This window comes from Fusarium coffeatum (assembly GCF_003316985.1).
Source record: "Fusarium coffeatum strain FIESC_28 chromosome Unknown BRIP53273_contig_134, whole genome shotgun sequence".
In the NCBI taxonomy this organism is placed as follows: Eukaryota; Fungi; Ascomycota; class Sordariomycetes; order Hypocreales; family Nectriaceae; genus Fusarium; species Fusarium coffeatum.
The window spans coordinates 1-11,556 of NW_022157927.1; the positions used below are offsets into that span (position 1 = coordinate 1).

The 11,556-nt window shown below is 47.1% G+C and overlaps 5 protein-coding genes across 5 annotated transcripts; 3 read left to right on the forward strand and 2 right to left on the reverse strand.

Moving 5' to 3' along the window:
* Window positions 1-1,669: 1,669 nt before the first annotated feature.
* FIESC28_06180 (uncharacterized protein) lies at window positions 1,670-2,062 on the forward strand (the record flags this gene model as incomplete). The annotated part of the gene is made up of 1 exon (XM_031160324.1): window positions 1,670-2,062. One exon carries the CDS (start codon window positions 1,670-1,672, stop codon window positions 2,060-2,062), a length of 393 nt encoding a protein of 130 aa, XP_031015570.1.
* A 194-nt stretch (window positions 2,063-2,256) lies between these two features.
* On the reverse strand, window positions 2,257-3,030 carry FIESC28_06181 (uncharacterized protein; the record flags this gene model as incomplete). Its single annotated transcript, XM_031160325.1, has 2 exons — window positions 2,257-2,694; window positions 2,755-3,030. The coding sequence occupies 2 exons, from the start codon at window positions 3,028-3,030 to the stop codon at window positions 2,257-2,259; spliced, it is 714 nt and encodes a 237-aa protein (XP_031015571.1).
* Window positions 3,031-4,713: 1,683 nt separating this feature from the next.
* FIESC28_06182 (uncharacterized protein) lies at window positions 4,714-6,111 on the forward strand (the record flags this gene model as incomplete). Its single annotated transcript, XM_031160326.1, has 1 exon — window positions 4,714-6,111. One exon carries the CDS (start codon window positions 4,714-4,716, stop codon window positions 6,109-6,111), a length of 1,398 nt encoding a protein of 465 aa, XP_031015572.1.
* A 145-nt stretch (window positions 6,112-6,256) lies between these two features.
* On the reverse strand, window positions 6,257-8,044 carry FIESC28_06183 (uncharacterized protein; the record flags this gene model as incomplete). Its single annotated transcript, XM_031160327.1, has 3 exons — window positions 6,257-7,645; window positions 7,693-7,722; window positions 7,772-8,044. 3 exons carry the CDS (start codon window positions 8,042-8,044, stop codon window positions 6,257-6,259), a joined length of 1,692 nt encoding a protein of 563 aa, XP_031015573.1.
* Window positions 8,045-10,752: 2,708 nt separating this feature from the next.
* Window positions 10,753-11,423, forward strand: FIESC28_06184 (uncharacterized protein; the record flags this gene model as incomplete). The annotated part of the gene is made up of 3 exons (XM_031160328.1): window positions 10,753-10,932; window positions 10,997-11,293; window positions 11,355-11,423. 3 exons carry the CDS (start codon window positions 10,753-10,755, stop codon window positions 11,421-11,423), a joined length of 546 nt encoding a protein of 181 aa, XP_031015574.1.
* Between the last annotated feature and the right edge of the window lie 133 nt (window positions 11,424-11,556).

Consider the following 11,556-nt stretch of genomic DNA (forward strand, 5'->3'; position numbering starts at 1 on the left):
AAAAAAAAAAAAAAAGAAAGGAAAGAAGGGAAGTAAAATGAGCAAGCTATTGAGGTTCTTTGCGACAGTGCTTCCCTGTTTCGGATCGGCCGACTCTATCCTCGACAAAAAGAAAGCTGAAGCAGATGCCGCGTGGGAGGCCAATTTGCTCTGTGACATGGAACACAGAATCGGAAGGCAACAAATACCATGGCTTCTCATATCATGCGAGTGGAGAGAGCTTAGACTGTAAGGATATGCCCTCTAAAAGCGACATCATGTTGGAAGTTAAGGAATGCGCCAAAACGCACAGTGCCCAAGGCGCCCCCACTGGCTGCTGCAAGACGTCAACCTCTCCCAGTCGTTGGGAATTGCGTGTCAGCATGAAAAAGACAGCCAATCTCACAGACTTTGTTAACTGTTAGTACGATATTACATTACGACAATGTGGGGAAGTCGGGCGATATTATTGCAGAATTGGGTTTCAGATGGGCGTTTTGCGGTTTTGAAGGGCGATGGGAACGGCAATTCACAACTTGTTAAGTGGGCCATGGTGCAAAGATTATAGTCATAGACCTTGGACTATTTTCACCTTTGGAAAATGCTAGCCAGACACCCTCGTCGCTAATAGACTTCCATAACTGAACTTGTAACGATGTTCCGGACCTGCGTGAGCTCCAATATCACCACTGGGTCCGGAAGACATTCTATTGTTGGATGAAGAAAATGAGCCAGTCCAGATTTTGTGACTGTACAAGTTGAATGCGGGATCATGTTAGAGCAAGGCACAAGAAAACGTGCCGTGCTAGCATTGGAAGCAGAACTTGTTGGTGGAAACCTTATTCAAAGCAGGGATTGGGTTCGGATCTGGAGATGAACCACATTGCATGGTGAGATCCACCAATCCGTTTAACTTGCTTTTGGGAGCAGACGTCGACATTGATTCTCGCCAGGTTCACGAGCCTCGATGATCGGCTGACTCATCCCAAGTGAAAACGACCGAGTAGGATACGAGTATAGCGACGAGGTCCAGAGTGTCGTCCCAGATCCAGTCTGTGACGTATTCATCTGTTCTGGAGTACCCGATGACAAGTCAGTGTCAATACTGGAGTGTTGGATGAAGAGACAAAATGACGCATCAATTGTCGTGAGTTATTTCTGTCAATCTAAATAAACGACATGATCTTCTCCGTCAGCGACCAGGATATCTTTTCATTTTTGCTCCGATCCAAAAAATAGATCAAAGTTTGTCACAAATATTATCTCATTGGTTATCAGGCGTCATAGGAACTCCCGAGCGCTCATTAAATATGGAACTATTCCTCACTTTTCGCTCGATACGAGATATCTCTCATCATCATCCCAATGCAGCAGTCGCCGGGTCAGATTACGGGGCTGTGATTTTCTAAGCCTCATTGTTGTATTTCCTCCGTCAGATCATCTGCGAGAAATAATTGCTATTGGACAATAGTGGGCTGTAGTGCTTACTGTGGACATAGAGGATCTTGTGATTATACAAATGAGGCAAATGTGCACATGCGTGAGGCTGAATGGAATATCCACCGGAATAGATATCGTTGCGGGATTTCCGTCTCTGGATATATAAAGACGTGTCTTGACTCGTACATTCAACATATCATCATTCAACTTCCACTTCAATCAAGTTCAATCAATCCAGACAACAGCAATAATGCGTTTCTCCACTGTCCTCGCCGGCCTCGCAGCCTTCACCACCACCGTCACCGCCGCTCCTCCTCAGGAAAAGCCCTACGTCGGCGTTGCCATGATGACCTACAACGACCCCATCAACGGCGAATCCAGCAGCCTTCCCCAGAATGTCCCTCTTGGCGTTCTAACCCACCAGGACAACGTCAAGATCACCGAACTCGAGATCGTCAACGTCTTCTCTACTGTCAAGGGCGTCAAGGCTCCTAAGGATGACCAGATTGTTTGTCAGATGTACAAGGACAAGTACGCTACTATCCCTGGCAGTGCTGAGTTTACGGCGAAGAAGTCGGCTGTTATCAGCACGAACTCTGTTCCACTTGGATGGATCCTTTGTCGTGTTAAGGCTTCTTCTTAAGTGAAGTCGAAGGACTCTGGGGACTAGTTATGTACAACTGCTCCGTTAGGACTAAGAGCAATAAATCGTTCATGTCATATAACGTCTTGGAATGTAAATCGATAAATAGTCCAAAGGCTTATTCTAGGTTTGCATCAATCCAGACTGCTAACGGTGCCCGCCTCTATAATCCTAATAATTAAAGAAGGCTTTAACTAGTCTAGAGGATGTTCTAAACCTAGCTTTTCCAAGCTCATTTTGCCTTCAGCAGCACGGCGAATACCGCTAATTCCAGCTTTTGTACCAGTAATAGTTGTTACGACAGGAAGCTTTAACCTTTCTTTATCATTTGCCAACAGATGTTCCATAACCTTGCGCACTCGGCCAGACGAGTTAGGGTCCTGAGGTGCCCCCATAGCGTTGAGACTACCCTTCGGTCGGAACGAAGCGCAGAACCCGAAATCGGAATCTGCAGGGACTGGGAGTGTGCAAGCTAGACGGAGGTCACCGGGGTTACTTGCTGATAACGCAAGTCTAGTCAGCTCCGGGCCGCTTGGGCCGGTAGGAGGTCCATGATTTGTTGTTCCTTTGCCGACGGTGTCAAAAGCGATGGCCAACTCGATTCCAAGGGGTTTCTGACCTGCTTTCATATCCTATACTACAGTCGGGCTCTTGTAGTCAAAACAATTCGTCGCGCCGAAGTTTCGAAGTACATTGTGGTTCTTGGTAGATGCAGTAACAAAGATGTACTGAAAACCGGCAGCCCTTGCGATCTGGGTGGCCATGATGCCAACACTACTTGCGCCCCCCCAGATGAGAATTCCCTTTCCAGAAACGCTGATGCCAGGTACGTCGGCAGGAGGGAATCCCAGACCGATGACATTCAACAAGGCATCTGATGCTGTGTGTGCAGCTATACATATAGTACTCGCGTTCTTGGAAGATATACCAGCTGGGATCTTGTAAAGCAAGTCCGATCTGGCGACCATCAAGTCTTGATGGGCTCCGTAGCAGAATTGCATAGGGACCACAACCGGCGAAATACCAAAGACAGCATCTCCAGTCCTGAACGACGTATCCGAGCCAGATTTCTCTACTGTGCCCGAGAATTCATGTCCAGTGATGAAAGACTCGGGCCCAATATGAAGAAGTTAGGATCGCAGGGATTGATGGCTGAGTAATCGACTCTGATAAGACATTCGGACTCCCTTGATATTGCAGGTCTGATTCACTTGCTGGATCACAAGATCGCCAGTAGTGAAGAGGAGAATGGATTTAGCTATGTTACGTTTTTGTTGAACTGACTTGTAGTGTAACAGGAATGAATAGGGTTTGATTGACAAACTTGACAGTGAAATGCAAGGTAGATACGTCTGTTTAAATCCTTTTGGAATAGAGTGTACATGGACATCTTGCAGAGGTTGGTATGCCCGCCGGCGACGGTCGTCGGGCGAATTTCGATTGGACTATACGACTTAATAACTAACCTTCAAGAATTCTACATAGAGGTCGGGCGAATTTCGACCCCGAGACCGCATCCAGAGAACACCCGTTGCTGTTTAACCTCTTCAGCAGACGGAGTAGAACTTGAAGGTGTCTGTAACACGATCCCTGACCTTGCTCGTATCAAGGCATATACGAGTATCAATTACCAAGCATTTCAAAAAATTGGACGTCAGGGCGTGCGCAGACTCAGATTAGCGTTGAGGGTTTGCTGTAGTATAAACAGACAAGTGGTTCCAGGAAAGTTTAACACGGCGTTATCGGGCCCGGACGCTATCTCCGCACCCCTATTAAATAATAATCTATTCTTAAAACAAAACATGCATCCTATGTGGATCAAATGTTAATTTCTAGCTTTACTACCTGCTTAAGGTTCTAGGAACAAGCTTTAAAATACTTAGTATCACTATTGCAGAATTATCCTATATACACTAAGTATAAGAATTAAGACTAGTTCTTACAAGTACAACTATACCAATTACCTTTTTGTAATATTGAAAGGGAATGTATTAGTTCTTAATTGTTTCTTAAAAGCAGCTTAGAGTTATCTAACCTTGCCTTTCCAGTATATGCACTAAATATTTAGTACAATATTATATTATAGACCGTATAGACAACCTTTATATCTATAGCTTCTTCTCTAGAAAGATTAAAGTTCTACCCCAGTGCTACCTACTGTAATATACTAAGCGCAGCTGAATTTTCCCGGGTAGATTGGTCGAATAGTTGGCCTTGTATTGTTGAACCTGCACCAGCTTGCATTTCTTGAATATTTTGCGGACTCAAGATCTTGAAGATTATGTAGAGGTAAGTTAATATGATCTCAATTATGATAAAATATTGAGATATGCAATTAAGCGGAGTCCCTACAGAAGCGGACGTCGGTATCCTCGGATGTCCGCAAATGGGAAGTCCGAGGGTGAAAAGCAGTCCAGAGAGCAAACAAGTCTTCCGAAAATTCATCGCAAGATATTTGCCCTAATAGGAAACCCCTACCGCCGAGATGTTCCGCAAAGCTCAGGGATCATACATGCTACCAACACTAATAAAGTACTTAAGAACATCTTTTATCATATCTTTTCACCTACGCCCTCTTCTGTTTTACATTCCTTCATCTCCGCCACCTTGTATCCAAGCTCCATCACTATTCATCTCTCATATCCGTCATCATGTCAGCACTTTCAGTCTCACCTCTCGACCTAGCGCCGACTGAGTTTCGTGGGCAAAAGTACCGGGTAGGCGACCCCGGCTACAAAGATGCACGTCTCATCTTTAATATGGCCAAGGATGATTGGCTTCCTGCCCTTATCGCCCGCCCAGCTGATGTGGCCGACCTACAAGCCCTGATGCGTCACGCCTTTACCAACAATATCCCGGTTGCGATCCGTGGCGGCGGGCACGGAGCAGACGCGTCTGCCATGCCTCATGACCAGCTTGTCGTGGATATGAGTCAATGGAAAGAAATTTCAGTTGATGTCAATACCCAGGTTGTCCGCGCTTCTGCTGGGGCCTGTCTAAAAGATTTAGATGCGGCCTGTGCGCAGCACGGCCTTGTCGTTCCTGCGGGTACGGTCAGTCACACCGGCATTGCTGGCTTGACACTGGGCGGTGGTGTGGGAATGAATATGAGACGCTTTGGGGCCACTGTCGATAATCTTCTTGCTTGCGAACTCGTCACGGCCGACGGCCGATTCGTGAGAGCTGACAAGGAGGAGAACCCAGACTTGTTCTGGGCACTTCGAGGCGGCGGCGGTAATTTCGGCGTGGTAACGACTTTTGAGTACCGTGCCCACAAGTTTCCTGCTGAGGTTGGCCTGGCAACTCTCATCTTCGATATTGTTGAAACCAAACAAGTGCTCTTGAAGATGACTGGCTTTATGAAATCTGCTCCTCGAGAGCTACAGGCCATCCCGGCCTTGGTAACACTACCTCATGCTCCCCATGTTCCTGAGGAGCTTCACGGAGCCCCTGGTCTGATCATGATATGCGCCTTTTCTGGACAAGAGGCTGATTTCGAAGGTGTTGTACGAGATGTCGCGGCTCTGGGCAAGCCGACTGCAATTGAGAAACACATGAAGCCATGGGTAGAAGTCAATAGCTTCCTCGATGCCATGGCTCCATATGGTATGAGGTCAATCACAAGAGGGGCTTACTTTTCCGAAGTGACCGAACAAATGATCGACAGGATGATTGCAGCTGCTGAGCGGGCACCTGATGGGCATGCTCAAGAGCTGTGGTTCTTTGCTGGAGGAGCGATTACGGAGGATTTTGAGGAAGACTCATGCGCCTTCTCCCGCGAGGGCGCCCTTGGGTTCTATCAAATTGTTGCCCAATGGAAGTCTTCGTCTGGTGATGAGGAGCACATGTCTTGGGTTAATGAAACAGCCGACCAAGTAGCAGAAGGCTGTTTACGCAACGGGTACTCTAATTTCAGTATTAATCTTGGGCCGGAGTGGGTTCGTAATCTTTTCGGCAAACCAGAGAAATACGAGCGATTACTTGTTGCTAAGAAGAGATGGGACCCAAAGAACATGTTCCAGTTTAATAAGAATTTCCCGGTTAATTAACATAGATCTGGAAATTAGTATCTTTTAAATCATATTATAAAGAAATATAAAAGTAAAATACAAAAACTAAATATACTATGGCAGTTTCTAACTTAACAAGAATACACATTGTCCGTTTGATAAGGTACTGAGTTTTTCAATCCAACTACCGATCATAAACATCCAAATTAACTGAATTGAGAAGCGCGATTGACTTCTTCCTCCAAATATCCTTCTCAACCGTGCTGCTAAGGTTCCCTCGGTATAGAAAGTTCTGTGGAGACCCATGACCCTTCGTCTTGTAAATTAGCCAAGCAGGAATTGGGTTGCCTAGACTTATCATAGCATCCTTTCGACCCTTCCATCCGTTCGGATCTCCCGTTACCACAAACTTGACCAAATCGCCAGACATGAGCCTTGCGAGATCCCTGTACGACTCTGGTAAACCCTGGAAAGGTGGTGTGCGTATTGGTGCGTAGCCTGTGCCGTTGAGATTCATCATAGAGAATGCCACATCGACGAAGTGGGTTGCCCCCTGGACATAGGTAGCCCATGCGGGAATCGCGTCGAATCGATAGGAATACACAGGCAGTCCCTTGGATGCCCAAACCTCGGCGGCCAGTCTTCGAGGTGCCACCATGTTGACATCGCCGTAGTAAGTCGCCGCTCTTCGGAATTGTTTACCATATTTGGGAGGAGGTACCCAGTCAGCCGCAAGATTGTGAAGGACTTGGTGTTGGCTTCGTTCGGGATATGCTTTAGCGACCGTGCGGGCAAAAGAGCTGTTAATAGGTGGAGAAGAGTTCTCTATGGCTGAGATAAACTGCGCAGTTGTGTTGATGCCCGTTTTTGAGAAGCTTGTGCCTTCGTCGGTGGTCGCTCCCATGATGATAGGAACCTTGACGAAAGCACCATCTTTCAACTGCTGAGAAGAGTGTCGGGCTGCAAAGTCTCCATCTATCTTTGGATTCCAACCTGAAAGGGCAGTACTATTGAGTGCTTTGTCGAGATCGACAAAGGGAAGAGACCGTAGACATTCGAGCGAGGTACAGCTAGTATTCTTGAGAAGTAACTCGTACAAATCCTCCGATAGGTCGGATTGAGATGCAAGGGAGATAGGTGCACCGCTTTGCAAGATAGCCGAGCGGAACAGCTTGTCATCACGACCGTTGAAGGCCAGGATCTGAGCACCGACAGATGCAGCACCTGCACTTTGGCCCCAGATGGTCACCTTGGACGGGTCACCTCCAAAGGCTGCAATATTCTCCTGAATCCAATGCAAGGATAATCTCTGGTCGCGAAAGCCCATATTTGAGTCACCAGTCTCGAAAGATTCGGCTGAGTTGAGAAAGCCAAATGCGCCAAGCCGATAGTTCATGCTACCTGCCATGATAGGCTGCCCGATTTTGACGGATTGTTCGACGATAAAGGTGAGGTTGTAGCGGATGTCTACGCCACTGCCTTGGTAGTAACCTCCGCCGTGAATCCATACGGCTACCGGCAGCTTCTTGTCGGAGTACCTTGAGGGGCGTATAACGTTAAGATACAAACAATCCTGCCGGGTGTTAGTCCAAAAACTATCATAGTTCTTGTAATACGTACTTCGCTCGTATTGTAACCCAACTGTGATGGCTAAGACTGTCAGCGAAACTGCGAATCATCTGTGGTTGCATCAACTCACCCCATAGCCCACGCAAGCAGGAGAGTACTCGCTCGCGTCGCGGGTTCCTTTCCAAGACTGATCGTATGGTCGAGGGTTTCGGAAACGCAGGTCGCCAACGGGAGGCTCAGCAAAAGGAATTCCCAAGAAAAAGTCTTGATTATAGTCGTTGGAATGAATTCCTCGATAGGTGCCATTTTTGACATTGGCAAAAGGCGACTTGTGACCTGGGACTCCCAGGAAACCGGGAATCCACTGAAGCAGTGCAATACCGGCCAAGAGGAAAGGCTTCATATTGAACACGACTAACAAACCTGACTTTTAGTGTTGTTTTATGGCTGGTCTACGATGTCTTTTTAACAGTACCTCGGCCATGTCGATCATATTCGAATACACGGACATTGGGTATTATCCCACCAATCGATACGATCCTAGTTCACTAACTCGATCCTGGGGCGATCGACTTCAAAGTTATGCGGGGTTTGGTGTTTTGGCCCACTTTGCTCGGGCCGGAATCTCCAATCCCATGAAATTTGTTTCCCACTCCGGTTGGGGGCAAATAGTATCCAAGACACTTTGAGTTTAAAAGTGTTGTAGCTAAAACTAAGTCGAGTGTAATATGAAGTATATAAATACTACAGCTGTAATAGATTTTAGGTACAGCTACGTGAATTGAGCCGGTTCATAGACTCCACTAAGAAGCGATTTGGCCCATCTCTGACTATGGGTACAGCGCTTGGATGTCCAGGCCGTCATGAGGGACATTAAAGAAGAAAGTTCCAGCTTTTATCTCCGGCAGACGTTTATATTCTTCGGGATCGGACCTTTCTAGATCGACCAAACTCTTGTGCAAAGTCAGTGACGACGAAATGATTCCATACGGCTTGCCGTATTGCATAAAACAAACAACGTCATATACACAAGACTCTTGCCGGTTTGCAACACTACATTCTCCTGTAGCCATCAATCAGAAACCCCGTACCACCTAATCGTGTCCGTTTCCCGCCACCTCTAAGTTCAGGTAAGGCGACGAAGCCGCCATTTTAGCTTCACTCTCACGTCGGAACAGCTTGTGCGGTCCAGATGAGATACAAACATCTCCAGACGATATTGCTGGACAGGTATCGCCGCAGCAACTTGAGACACATACTTTTCCGGATCCGCAGCTTGCGTGTATAGAACACTGTGTAGGAGGGCAGCCTCCTGGCTGGTTCACGTTTAGACAGAAATTACCTTCTTCTACGGATGGTTTGTGATAGTTTAGACCTATTGGACAGGAAAGTAATGGGGATACATGAAACTAACCGCCGGATTTTGAGAAAAACCACTTGGAGAACCCGGGGGTCTAGAACTGGAGTACGTTGGTGCACCGCCACACGAGAGTTGCTGCAGCCTCTGGTTTTACAGACGCCGGCAGAACAATGTCACAGGGGGCGGTCTGACCTGATATCTCACGCTTTGCCAAATACAGAACTGGCAGGGGTATCGTTGATTTGCTATACAGCGAATTATATGCGTCTCAGACCGAATAGACCCGCCTATAATGGACGGATGCAGGCTCAGCCTTTTCGGCAAAATTAGACTTACGTCTATGAGGCCCAGAACTTCAACTTGGAGGAAAGCGCGTAGAATGTCAAGGTACTAGTTACTTGACTTCCCATCCTGCTACACAATCAAGGAGATATTTACAACAGGGAGAAGATAGTGAATAAATGCAGTCATCAAGGACCTTCCACTTATCAACAGCTAATTGACGTATGGGACTTGTTAAAGGCGGCCAATCTTGACGCGGTACGTGGTTGGAAAGGTTCCGCATGTCAATAAATGGTTGTAGCTATTGGTCAGTTTCGATCCCTTATTGTCTGCGGAATGAAGTCAAACGGAAGATTACACATCGGCAATATCAAACCGAATGCAGCTAATGGATAGCGGACCGGAGCAAAAGTAAGCACTTGTGCATATCCAGGCCGTTCGTTTGTGTTGTTCCTGGAAGTACCCTGCAGCATCAGCCTTCCTAAGGTTGTAGCAGAACTGGAGATCCGTCGTTGCAATTGCTGATCCAACCTCAATAGCAATAACTATCAGACCATAACATTCCGCTCATACTATTCCAGATATAATCCAAACAAGAGCTAGAAGTCCATTGGTACTTTCTTTCTCCAAATCTGGTCCTCCCAAACACTTGTGACACATTTCTCGGCCTTTTTGCATACATCTGTATTTTCATACCCTATACAGGCAGCTATATCACCCTGTGATTCTAGACTGTCAATTTAAGTCTGGGCCCACAAACTGCAGGGGTTTATTCTAGGCTGATATGGATCCAGACGGCAAAGCAGAGACCCTACGGAACCACGGAAGTTCCCTTGCGCAAATACCATCCACGCCTAAAGTGGAAGGTATACTAGGTTTGTAAGCTGAAGGATCAAGGGCGAGGTGCAGTCAGAAAAAAGAGGATCCTATATGCTTACCGTCGTTCGGTAGGCGCTCGGACTATCTGTGAATTGATAGCAGATAGGGTTGATAATTGTTATTCAAGGACACTCAATATTTAAGATGAAAGTAAAGAGAAAGAATAATAAACTAGGAAAAGGATATCGCAATCTGGATATTTAATTATAGTTCAAGAGTAACGGTTTTACCAAGGTACAGAGAAGAATCAACATTTAAAAGAACGGACCCCACAAGATAAAGGAACTTTGGTTCCAGTGGATCAGCAGGGCTCTCAATCACCGCCGATGGATGCTCGCAATGCTACCAATCATCGCCAGCGACCATCCGACGCCCCATCCGGAAGGTAGCAGACAGCTCCCGATTGCCTCCAGCACAGCAATACTGCCAGCGTATGAATTAGTCTTTCTCTTGATCAGAATGATACCAGTCGTAGGATCAGTAACCTGGCAGTGAAGTAGTATAAAGACAGGTGCTTCGTCCTGTTCTTTTGGCTTCATCACTCACCAACATCTCATCTTCTTCACATCACCGCAACAAACACCATCAAGATGCACTTCTCCGGACTTCTCCTCGCTCTCGCAGCTACTGCATCAGCCGTTGACATGAGGGCTTGGTCAGGTGATTCCTGCAACGGCGCTTTCGTTGCCTGCGTTGGTCTTAACCCCAACGTATGCTGTGTGTTCAGCAACTCAGCCGGTAGTGGTAGACTGAGTATCTCCGTGAACGCTGTACGTGAAAACATCCTTCTTTAACAATCATCTTAGCAATCAGGGACTAACGTGGGATTGACAGATCCCAAGCTCCTGGCGCATCCGCACCCAGGCCAATACCGGTGGTGGCTGCACTTACATGGCAAACGAGCAAGACTCAAACGGCAGAACCGATCTTTGCATGTCATACAACTCTCGCGGTGACCGCACCGGAGGTAAATACTGGTTCCTCGGCCGAAAGCGCGCTGAGGATAAGTCATGCCCTGCCGAGCAGGCTGAAGGAAAGTGCGAGGCTACCGCCGAGCCCAATGCCCTTGGCCTTACGGATGGTACCATGTACGACATTGCTGGACTCTCGGAGGAGAAGTTCCAGGAGTTGGTAAGTCTCTGCTGCACCTATGATATCTGGATTGATCGCTAACTTGCGTGCCTCCTTGTAGGAGAAGATTGCCATTAGTGGCGCTAGTGCCGATGCTGTCCCTGCCGAATTCAAGATTCTTGAGGCTTGAGAGCATAACAGGGGTCCCTGATCAGGGCACGTCTCTCGACTAGAGGTTCAGACTAAGTAAGGTCAGGCTGGGTGTATAGCAATAGAGATCCAATTACATCTTACAAGTCAACAACACGATCAATCGCCAGAAC